We start from the raw sequence: 12,333 nt of genomic DNA on the forward strand, positions 1-12,333 counted from the left end.
CAAAATGATACGTTGTCTGAGAGGTGTTACATGGATCCCTAGGCAAGAGAGGTCATCCTGAACCAGAGACTTAAACTGCTTCTTGGTGTGAATGCTGTAAGGGTATTGATATACGTTTAGATAAAACTAAACTTCGTGGTGTAAAAATGCATGGAACAAAACTACTGCAAATTACTTTAGGTTGTAGAATGTTTTGATCAAGATCTGTGTTTTTTTTAATTTYAGTTGTCTGATGACATTAATATTCTGGATCTTCAAAAGTCTCAAAATCAAATTTTTCTAAAGCTTCAGTCAGAAGGTTTGAAAGGCGGAGGTATGAAAAATATTGTCTCGGTTTACAAATTGGAAGTTCAAAATGTTTTCTATCACAGTCTGGAGTAAATCAAAATAATTACTTCCTATTTAAAGAACAGTATCTTTTTTCTTATATTGTAATGTATCCCTTCGTATGTTCTTTTCTTATCGTTCTACTTCAAGTAAATTAATTCTTTAAAGTGCTTTCACGTTCCACTTTTAGTTCGTAATATAATGTATAGAAATTATAATATTGTCACCCTTTAGGATCGATAAATCTCACCTTGCAATAGAGTTAATAACTGCCTTGTCTCATGTAAAATAAGCCAAATACTGGTAAACAAGATATTTACTGAAAGGATATCTTCTCAGTAACTAAGTGTAGGAAACTACCAGTAGTGTAGAAAGTTTCTGAGTTTTTTTTGTCTTTGTTTGCTATTGATTGTTTATGTTTAGCTTAAATATTTCTTGCAAGAATTGCAGGTATATCTGTATGATATCTGAATTACTTTTAGAAATATTTTAATTAAAATCTATAGTAAAGATTCTGTGACTTTTTTGCTAGCATTAATATTCTTTTAACAGTAACTAGTGCTTAAGAATGAAATACAAACTTCTGGGGTAGTAGAATATTACTAATTTAATATTAAGGAAAACAGAAAATTAAAAGAACTTGTAAGCAAAAAGAAACCCTTTTTTAAAAAAAAAAGATCCAGACATTTTATTTGATTTCATGAAAAATAGTATTTTTCACCTTAATAGGCCGGAGGTCTGTTGGCTGATAATTTTCTAGTGATAAATAACCGTTAACCGATAACCATTTGGTGAGTGTTTTTAATTTAAAAATAAACGATTAATAGAATAATACATTATTTTCTTTTTTTCTGTTTTTAGGCCGTTTTGGACAAACAACTCCACCACTAGTTGACTTTCTTAAGGATATTTTAAGAAGATACCCAGAAGGAGGGCAGATTCTTAAGGTATACAATARATAGTATTTTTAGAAGTAATTTAATATGTATGATACACTACCATTACTTTAACACTTTCTAGAGAATCTTACAATTGTACTTCATCAAATATTCTTTGGRGTATGGTAGATACATGTTACCATTTCTGTGTACAAGGTAAAGTGATTTGTCAGTTGTCCCTTTATTTTATTGAGTTCACTTATCACAGATGCCATTATAAGAAAATAAGGATAAAAGCAGTTTTTTCTACTTTGTTTTTTTTTTGTTGGTTATTGTACTTTATAATTATTTTATGTTATAATTAAACCAGAGACTTCATGATGCGGTTTGTGAGCAGACCATCTAAAATACTTATTTTGCTTGCTACCAGAGTGTTTATTTCTACTGTAAGGCATGACAAAACCAAATAATAGTGTATGCAATTAAGTCATGTTTCTTTTATTCCTGATTAATTTAAAGTTGTTTTTTGGGGAGGAAGGTGGTTCATCTTTGTATGAGACTCAGACAACCTGAAGACTCTAATGTAAGATTTTGCTGTGGAATTTCTTGGTAGCTAAACACATGTATTTTAGTGAGCTATGGCAATATCACAAAGTTTCATCATTAGGATAGGAGCACTTCAATAAAGAAAACTTTAACTGGCTTCTGGGGAGACAAAGAGACAACTATTCTTGGAGTGATATGAATCAGGAACCCACCAGTTTTGTATGGGCAAAGAAATATGTTTAACTTAAAACATGATTCTGATAACAAAATAAATGTTTTAGGACTTTTAAAAGTAAGATCAATGTTTTTTATAAAGTGTTTTATCATTGATCCAGGAGACTTCAAAGTATGCATCAGTATGTCATGTTATGCGGTGATGCTCAGCATTAGAATGCTAAATGATACAGGGACAACTCAAAGATGAAAATCAGAGTGTTGACCTAAACACCAAAGAAATCACAGTAAATAGAACAGGGAACTGTTAAAATGGGATTCACTCACCTTAGTTTAGGCTCAYGTAATCTGTAATTTTTTTCAGATGTCTGAAGCGTTCATTCAAAGTTCCCTAAGTTCTGTAAGCAAAAAGAATGGTACCTGTAGAAGGTGATTTGTTTGGTTTCTTGTATCTTTTTTTGTGTGTTAAAATGAGATTAATTGCAATCTGGAAGTGCCAGTTGTTTTTTTGTTGTTTGTTTGTTTTTGTTTTTAAGAACTGAATGCTTTATAGGATTGCGGTTAGGGGATTCATTTTGTCAAAATATAGGAACTGTAGGTTCTAACTAACAGGATTTGATACGRAGACTTATTTATTCGTTTATTTATTTATTTTCCTCAGGGAAGCAGTATGGTCACTAAGTCACCATTTAAATCATAACAGATGATGATACTGCTGGCCATCACTTTAAAGATTTTCTTTGCAACTGTGGCACTCAAAATTGATTATGAATGCTTAAGATATATCTTCGATTGTTTCAGCASACTGCATCCTGGTTATGTTCCTAGAAGTGTCCGTTTACAGGATGGTTGTGATGGATGCTTACATTTCACTGTGTATTTGCCAGTCTATAAGATGCATGTGAATCATAGAGGATTCAGAACTTCTTAACAAGTTAAACRCAGTTTCTCTTCCCAACATGAAGAAATAAGATAATATCCTTAGAAGTCAGACAGGTAGATCTAGAAGTGTAAGTGTTCCTCTTTTTTGTGCTTTACAATTTAGAGTTTGTGGACTGCTAAGGAGGGAATATTAGCAGGAATTTTGCTAATATGTTAAATTTGATTTCACTATTGAGAATTCTTTAAAAGTGAAAGCCAAAAAATRTGGATGCTGGATGTGCCACAGAATGAATGCAAGTCTCTGGCTATATAGRTGGTCTCCATACTTATTATTTACTATTTCTAGAGGCTTTGGTTTTCTTTTGGTATTTCTTGCATGATTGTGGCAATTACTCTTTTAGAAGAGCTATATATATTTTTTTAGAAGGTACATACCAGGCATAGAGATTTTGTACCTTCTAATTTATGCTGAACTGTGGATGTTTTTCTTGCTATCCAATCTTGCTTCAGAGTGATGTAAATCTGAATATATAAAATTTGTTTTGGCTATTTACGTGATATGCCTTATAGACTAAACTTGTTGTCATAAAGTGAGAAACGGGGAGGTTATAGGTTTGAAACCAGGTATTAGTTACAATGAACTTAATTTACTGGCAGTATATTAAAATGCTGCCTAATCTGAAATCTCTGTTGCTAGTTACATATTTTCATAGGGAGAGATTAATCTTTGTAGCAGATTTTTTATTTCTATATGTAAGTGAATGAAATTTATTCTGTATGAACAATTTGGATGTCATGTGATGTACCTACACAGCTTTTCAGTTCAGCTCAGGTACTTCCTGATGTCAAAAATTTTTACACACACACACATATATATATATACATACATACATACATATATATAATGGTATGTATGTCTTTGGAGCCCTGGGATATATGTTTCGTGATCCAGTATAAATAGAACACTGTGGGGGCTCTAATCCTGCAGGTATTCATAATCATTGTTCTGTGTCTATGGTATATAATAAAGATATAAATGATAGTAGATGGAAATACTTTAGCAATGATAATATTTATAGAATTAGTTTATGGATGTTCCAACTATCAGAAGTTTACGTGTCTGTTACCATTACTGATACTATTTACAAATATTTGTTTAACATGAGTCTCTTTTCTGCTCTATGGGCTTTGACAGTTCAGTTCTAGTGATTCACCATTTACAAAGTTGCTCTCAGAGCTGTTTTGCACACCTTTGCCGAAGAGGTGTTAAAAGTGAGCACGCTGGCTCTTGCGCTGTTGTTCATGCTCTGAAACATTAACATTRATGTAAAGAAGAGTGCCGTGTATTGTCCCTTCAGGACCTTTTACCACAACTCTGTCTTAGAGTTGTTGTGTGGTCTTAACAGTGAAGTTTGTTTATTTTTTTTTCCTTCTACCAGASTTTTTGTATTAATCTGATTTGGGATAACATGGTTATTGTTATAGCAGCTTAATAAATTATTTCTAAACTTTATAAATACTGCTTTTGTGTGGTATTTGAGCTCCAAATTCAAATCACTTTTATAATTAGTATTTGYGTGGATGTTCTTTTCATAACGATAATGTCTACTTTCATTTGAGTAAACTGAATAAAATAGATTTGGTTGAAAAAGTATGAAAACAATTACTTTTTTGCACAATTACTTTAAATTGTTTTCTACTGCTTAAGTTGGCAAGCCATGACTACAATACATACAACATTACTGCATTACTTCTCMCCCCTCCCCTTGCCCCTGTTAGGAGCTGATCCAGAATGCAGAAGATGCTGGTGCCACTGAGGTTAGGTTTTTATATGATGAAACGCAGTATGGAACAGAAACTCTCTGGTCAAAGGACATGGCACAGTATCAGGGTAAGTATGCATTTTATTAATTTTGACTGTTATACTTCAATATGCACATAGCTCTGTGATTTCAGTTTGCTTAATGGACGTGATAATATAGGAATGACTCCAGTGCCACTTCCACCTTATTAGGTGGACTTTTTTGTCATATGTTCTACTGTTGATAATCTTTTTCAAAAGCCAGTGTCTGGTATCAAAAGTCTTGCACTGTCTTTTTGCAGATTGTCTGTAGCAGTTTTCCAAGTGCCTCCAGTTAATACAATGCGAGAAACTCTGCACATTCTACTTTATTCTAAGACACTTTTTTCTGTGGAGGCTCTGTTTTGGTTTATTTCCCTAGGTTTACATGATATTCCAAAATACAAGAAAAAAAATTTAGTGAAATGAGTAAATAAGATTTCCTAAGCAAGGCTGAAGATAAAAGAACACTTGGGATATTAGACAACCATTTTTCAGTTTTTTATATGTTAACCCCGTCTTTTGAGTCYTATCTCCAATTCCTAATATAAACATGGACGCTTCTGAAGGAGTGGACTGATGACCTAAGACCCGTACACTTCAACACCCTTCAGGCCATTCTGTTTTTTTTCCCCTGGTCTCTTATTCACTTGCTTTTATACCAAACTTGTCTTCATGGTTTCTTGTCTACTGCAAATGTCGTTTCTCGTAACTGTAAGGTTTTTATGTCAACTGCTCTGTCTGTGTGTRATACAGGCTGGTTACGTATTTATCAAGTATCAAAGAAATTAGCTTGCATAATTGTCCCAAAAGGTGTTCAGTCTTGACTTGAAGATTTGAGCAATCTTCAAGTTTGAGCTTGCTCAATTTGAGCAAGACTTTTTTTCAGAAGTTTTGCTCTCTCCTGCCTTCTGTTCAGTTTTTCAAAACCATTCTTTTAAAATGTGAATACCAAAACTGGATACTACATTAAGARTATCAACCTCATAAGTAGCATATACAGAGGTAAATCCATCTCCCTGCTTCTGCTCTTGCTGYTCCTCTGTTTATATATCCTTTTCAGCACCAAACATAATTTGATACCAGCTTGAATCATAGCTTCCTTGTTGAATTTGCACGTGTATATGTCTTTAAAAAAATACTTTCACAGTTTTGTAAGTTCACTCTCTAGAAATTTTTAACAGCATTTTTCTTTTGTCTTCCTTTTTTACATTTGCCTGTTTATTTTAGGGCCAGCATTTTATGCATACAATGATGCAGTTTTCACCTCTGAGGACTGGCATGGTATTCAGGAAATAGCAAGAAGTAGGAAAAAAGATGATCCCCTGAAAGTTGGAAGATTTGGAATTGGCTTTAACTCAGTTTATCATATAACAGGTACTCTCAGTAGTTGCTTTTAAATGACAATATTGATGTTGTATAGTGTTTAGTTATGTCACATATTCATCAAACTTGTAAGATTCTCTGTATTGCTTTTACATTAGATACTTTGCTAATATAAGATCCTTAAGGAATGTTCAGATTTTTCTGAATTTTCTGGAAACTCAACGCGGTGTCCTTTGGGCTTCAAAGGACTATACTACAAAGGAATAGCCAGAAGATTAGAGGAGACCTTTTTTTTTTTTTTTTTTTTTCTTTNTTTTTTTCTTTTTTTTTTTTTTTTTTTTTTTTTTTTTTGTGTCATTGTTATTCACTTAGTCCCTTATACTGAAATAAACATATCACTTGATAATGAATGGTAACATTCTTTCACAAACTAGTATGTTAAATTTGGAAAACTGTTATTCTGGTGGATTGTTTTACTACCATATGGCAAAAAGAAGGAAAAGTAAGTGGGGCTTATAGTCTACATAGCATTTTTAATAGCACAGAATAAGAGGCAAATTTTTGCTGAAATATCGTTTTTAACGTGTGCCTCCCATGACATAAGCCAGTAAAGCACAAGATATTTTTTCCACAATAGTTTACCTAGTAGAGCATGAGTAAAAGCTTTGTTAATAGGTTCAGTGGTTTGATAATTTTAGGAAATTTTACTTTTTAATATACAAGCTTACTATTTGCAAGCCTTAAAGGTCTTTAAAGTATGAACATAACCATGCTTTATACTACATCTTTAGTAAATCAGCAGGCTTCTTCCTGAAAATGCGGGAAAAATGGAGGTATATAATTGAAAAAATAATACTTTCAATATTTACTAGAATTCAAATATTTGTGTGGCTGTTTATGTATTTAATTGAAGAATAGAGATATGCTTGTTTCTTCTTAAGTACTGAATCACACATTTTCAGGTATATGTTGTCAGAATTATACTAGATTCATTGCGGTTTTATAACACTTTTTCCCTTGACCTTATTCATTTTATAAGACTATATTKGAAAAATGTGTTATTTTAGGGTTATTAACGTTTGTTGGGTTTGATTTATACAGATGTTCCTAGTATTTTCAGTGGTGACCAAATTGGAATGTTGGATCCTCATCAGACCCTTTTTGGACCTCACGAATCAGGCCAGTGTTGGAATCTAAAAGAAGATAGCAAGGAAATCAATGAACTTACAGACCAGTTTGCACCATTCATTGGTGTATTTGGCAGCACTAAGGAAACCTTTAAGAATGGAAACTTTCCTGGTACTTTTTTTCGTTTCCCACTTCGTCTGCAGCCCTCTCAACTGAGCAGCAATGTTTATGACAAACAGAAGGTTTTGGAACTCTTTGAATCCTTTAGAGCAGATGCAGACACAGTGTTGCTCTTTTTGAAGAGTGTTCAGGATGTTTCATTGCATGTTAGGGAGGCGGATGGAACTGAGAGACTGATTTTTAGAGTAACTGCTAGTGAGAACAAGGCCTTGAAACATGAAAGACCCAATTCTATCAAAATCTTAGGAACGGCAATAAATCAGTATTGTAAGGGTGTTCCAAGCAACAGCATAACATGTGTGACATACCATGTAAATATAATTCTAGAAGATGAGAGTGTTAAGGATGCACAGAAAATGTCTTGGTTGGTATGTAATTGTGTAGGTGGTCGAGGAATGTGTACTGAACTGGATTGTTTGGCTGATGACTTGAAATTTGTTCCTACTATTGGAATAGCCATGTCCTTGTCAACTAATGGGGAGGAAAAAGGAGCTGTAGCAGGCTTTTCGGGAAGAGCRTTTTGTTTTCTTCCTTTGCCCCCAGGTGAAGAAAGCAAAACTGGTCTCCCAGTTCATGTTAGTGGTTTCTTTGGCCTCACTGACAACAGGAGGAGTATCAAATGGCGAGAGCTGGATCAATGGAGAGATCCAGCAGCTCTGTGGAATGATCTTCTTGTGGTGAATATAGTGCCAAAGGCATATACCACTCTTATTTTAGAAGCTATTAAACGAATGGAGACTGAGAAGAGTTCAGATTTTCCCTTGTCAGCTGAAAGAATTTACAGTTTATGGCCTGATGAGAACAAAACCAGGGTACCCTGGAAACCAGTTGTAGTACCTCTCTTTAAAGAGTTGCTCCAGAATGCAGTTATTTACTCCATGAGTAATCAGTGGATAGAGGTGGAACAGGTGCATTTTTCTGAAATGGATGAGAACTTGGAGTACACACAGTCTGTTCTCAACTACCTCCAGAATTCAGGGAAGCAGATTGCCAAGGTACCAACAAATATTGCTAGTGCATTACATCTTACTATTTCTAATGTTAAAGCTGTGAAAAAAGTGACTCCTGCTGTAGTACGGCAAGTATTAAGGAAATCTGGACACAGTGGACCTGCTGAAGAAAAGCTTCATCTCTTAGAGTTTGTGCTTTCTGATGGAGTCTACAGTGAGCTGATTGGATTGGAGCTTTTGCCATTGCAGAATGGAAATTTTATTCCGTTTTCCTCATCTGTGTCAGAACAGGATGTAGTTTACATAACCTCAGAAGATTATCCAAGGTAAAATTAATATTTCAAGTACTGTGTTTTTTTTTTCCCAGTTTAAATATTGTTAGAGCTTCAAACTGTCATTTGCTTATTGGCCAAACAAGATGATATGCTGCAACCTGTAATRTAATGGAATAATGCATATATATGACTTAGTTTTCTGTTACATGTGTATGTATTTGTGTGTGTATATCTCAATCCATTTGAAAAGTTTRGCAGCTACTTATCAATATAAAGATAATCATTTGACTTATGAATGTTTAAAATGCTTCTAAAATCTAGACTCTTCTCCAAATAATCTCTTATAGGTCAATATACTAATACAGAAAATATTCCCATGATAAGAGTAGCAGCTTTTCATTGTCACAGGCCTGCTTCAAAGAAATGACAAGATAATTTTTTGATAATTTATGATAGCACTATATCTCATTTTGCTCATGTTCTATTGTTAATTGACATAGTTTGGTTAGTCTCATAAAACTGATGTGGAACTGTGTTATACTAAGCATAAATCTATTTGCTGACCTCTATTATGGTCATACAGAAATTTGAAATAGTAGTGCTTTACTTTATTCTTGACTACAAGAAATATTTTTAGTTCTARTGTTACAAATCTGATATATTACTAGACATTTTAAGGACTTAAAGAGTTTTTCTGTTTGCATATTCAAATTTGGAGCTTGCTTAACAGACTGATTTTTTTTTTTCCTGTTAATACATACTTCTGAAAAAGAGCAAATAAGATTCTCTTTTGACCTGTGTATAGTTGACATACTTGCTGTCAAAATTTAACTGGATAGTTTGTGGTGGATTTCTTTCTGGAAAACCAGAACTATACTATACTAACAAGAACTATAAAAAACTTTAAGTGCTAAGGTGAAGAAAGGGGGAAGGAAGGGCAGGATGAAACTGACTTAGTTGCAGTAGTCTTAATCACTATCTGACTTCTAGAATCTAGGGATCTGTTTGAAGTCCTGAAATCATATGTTCCATGGCTTCATGCTTTCAAGTAGTGTCTTCAAGGGACATAGAACCTTGGTTGCTATTTTACAATTATTTTTTCTAGAATATGAATAAATGAAAATAATTTTCTAATCTTAGTATTTCTATGAAGAGAAAATTTGCTTAAACTTATTTTGAAAAGAAGAGTAGTTGGAAAATCTAGTTTCTTACTACTGTGTGTTTCTGAATGCATCTTTTTGGTTTTTATTTATAAGAAAACATCTTCTGAAAGCCCTATTCTGTATGTATAAGTAACTATTTTGCATGGATTGCTTTATCATGGCAATAATTTCTGTGTAGCAACATGAATGAATGACTACTTTACTAAAATCCTTTCTTTTTGTGTGTGTGTTTTTTTTTTCTTTAATGGTTCATTAGATCACTCTTTCCTGGCCTTGAAGGAAGGTTACTTTCTGATGACCTGAAGCCTGAGATTCTAGCTGCCTTGAAAGAGGCAGCCAAAAGCCGAGGTAATAAGTCTTTTGTATTCTCTTATTTATAGTGAAACAAATTGCTACTGATTGGACAGACTAGTTTTAAGTCCAAGTTTAAAGCAATATCTTATTTGAAATTATATTCGCATAAATAGGTTAGTCATCTCAAAAATATTAAGATATGAGAATCTGTATTGTTTCACAGTTTGAACTGGAATGAGAAATTAATATAGTAAATGAACAAAAAGGTAAAGGGAAGAGATGAAGGCTATAGATTTACAATAAAGGAACAGATACACACTTAGTAAGGCATGTCTTCAAGGTTCAGTAATTTTGTGCAAATAGTATTCCTCCTCTGAAGACAAATCTGCTTAACTTTACTTTGATATATAATTTTTGCATATGCAATAACTATGTTATGTTTTTTGGTTAGTGTGGATTACGTCTTGTCTTGTGATTGGAAGTAATCATGTCAATGCATTTTTTTTTTTAATCAGATGAGACCATTTTAATTGTCTAGCCCAAGCATAACATAGACCATACACTTTCAGAAAGTGTTTCCTGAGTTTTAATACATAGCTTAYGGTTGAGTCAAAGTAGATCTATTGAAAGACCTCTAATATTGATTAAAAGACTTGGTGAAAATGAATTCACTGCATCTGTAGATAAGATGTTTCTACATTTAACTTACTTCAAAGCTACCTCTCTTCTATTAAGAATTTGTCTATATTTAACTATATTTAACTTTCTGTCCTTGCATTTCATTATGCATTTGATTGGTAAATTTGAAGTCTCCATCTCAGAAGTCTTTTCACCTGAATAAAAGCAATTTGCAAACAAGTCACACTTCAGCTTATTTTTTTTAATAGTGTGAGTATATGGTAAGCTGCTTTACTCTTCAATGTCTATATGCCTTTCAGTGAAAACATTCTCGTTTCCCTTTTTAAATTGTCCAATTTATCAGATTTCTTTTTTAGACTGAAGTTTATTAGAAYCAGACATAGAATACTGGGCCTCATTGACTTGATTTGCTTTTCTTGATAAAATTCATCTTTTCAGCGAATCTTTCTTCAGCCTGTGTTCTGACTTTTTTTTTCTTTCCAGTCTTTCATATCTTCTCTGTTAGTTTTTTACTCTTTGAGTTGGAAATGTACTCCATGCTTCATGATTCAATTGTTCCTTCATTATCAAAAATAATATGAAAATAAGATAATTCTAAAACAGATAATGTAAATGTTAAAAACCATGATAAGAATCTATAAAAAGATTGAAAGAATTGGAATGATGTGTTTCACAGCAAACTTTGCAAATATTTAATATGATATGTGTAGTATAAAAGATAAAAAAAAAAAAAAAAAAAAAAAAAAAAAAACAGTAGTGGGGCTTTTGTTGAATAGGAAGACCAGTAAATTTGAAATTACTATGAAGAAAAATTTTCTTCTAAGAACAGAATTGCCAAAGCCTTGTTGCTATATTATGGAAGGTAGGGTTCTCTGGCTATTCCTAGCTGTAGTAGGATGTACTTGTTTTAATTTTCCTCATTGTCTAACTTTCTCACGTAATACAGGCTATAAATTGTTGGGTGGAGGGACTACTTTAAATTGTGAATCCCAACAGTGAATATTCTTAATCCATAATAGAAACATAGAGATCTACTATTATGCAAGTAATAATTCCTGAGACTTTTAAAGAAACAGAGATCAGGACAGCCACAGTGGTGGGTAAAATGAGTAAGATGGGTAAAAATTTGTGTGGCAAACAGGGATTTTTCATGAAAGGAATACCAGATCCTTATGCCTTCTTGTAGCAAGGAATGCCAGTTCCTTGTGATGGAACCCTAAACAGACTTTTGGGGTGGATTGTTCTAGACAAAGTCCAAAAATGTGCTTTTTTTTTTTTTTTTTTAATCAGGTTATAAGTTATCTTATATATCTTAAACAGAGAAAAAACAGGTGACTAAGATATTCATTAATGAGTCTCTTGCTGAGAAACACACTTTCGCTTCCAGACTTGGTCTCCAAATTGCTGCAGATTGTGCCATTGCAGTARTTCCTAGGAAGGTTTTTTGGTTCCATTTGAGGTCTACTTTTCTGTTCACTTTCCTCTGACAGTTTTTGAACTGCGTTTTTACTGAGACTTGTTCTTGGTTATTGGTATGTCTCTCATTGATTAGAAGAATGTGTTCATATATGTCATGTTCATGTGTTTGTACATGAATGTGACAAGTATAATTCTTCTAAAAATGCCTRAGGACTTTTAGATAATTATTAATAACTTAGTGGCCTGCTTTACCTATTCTACTTCCTTCTATACTATTCTTTATTTTAAGATTTTGTTTGTAAAGTATAGCTA

General features: G+C 33.0%; 1 protein-coding gene across 2 annotated transcripts in view; it reads left to right on the plus strand.

Moving 5' to 3' along the window:
- The first annotated feature begins 229 nt into the window (after nt 1-229).
- Nucleotides 230-12,333, plus strand: part of SACS (sacsin molecular chaperone) — a 29,177-nt gene continuing 17,073 nt past the window's right edge. Inside the window, exons 1-6 of one of the 2 annotated variants that reach the window (XM_085321803.1) lie at nt 230-313; nt 1,189-1,274; nt 4,587-4,698; nt 5,878-6,024; nt 7,075-8,557; nt 9,926-10,017. In XM_085321803.1, coding sequence (XP_085177929.1) covers nt 4,683-4,698; nt 5,878-6,024; nt 7,075-8,557; nt 9,926-10,017 — 1,738 coding nt within the window. In that variant the 5' untranslated portion in view covers nt 230-313; nt 1,189-1,274; nt 4,587-4,682. Of the gene's footprint in view, nt 314-1,188; nt 1,275-2,630; nt 2,936-4,586; nt 4,699-5,877; nt 6,025-7,074; nt 8,558-9,925; nt 10,018-12,333 lie in introns of those variants that run through there. The other variant, XM_085321802.1, reaches the window with a different exon arrangement.

Source organism: Rhea americana, unplaced genomic scaffold (genome assembly GCF_003343005.1).
Source record: "Rhea americana isolate MKP2758 unplaced genomic scaffold, rheAme1 scaffold_71, whole genome shotgun sequence".
NCBI classification, from domain to species: Eukaryota; Metazoa; Chordata; class Aves; order Rheiformes; family Rheidae; genus Rhea; species Rhea americana.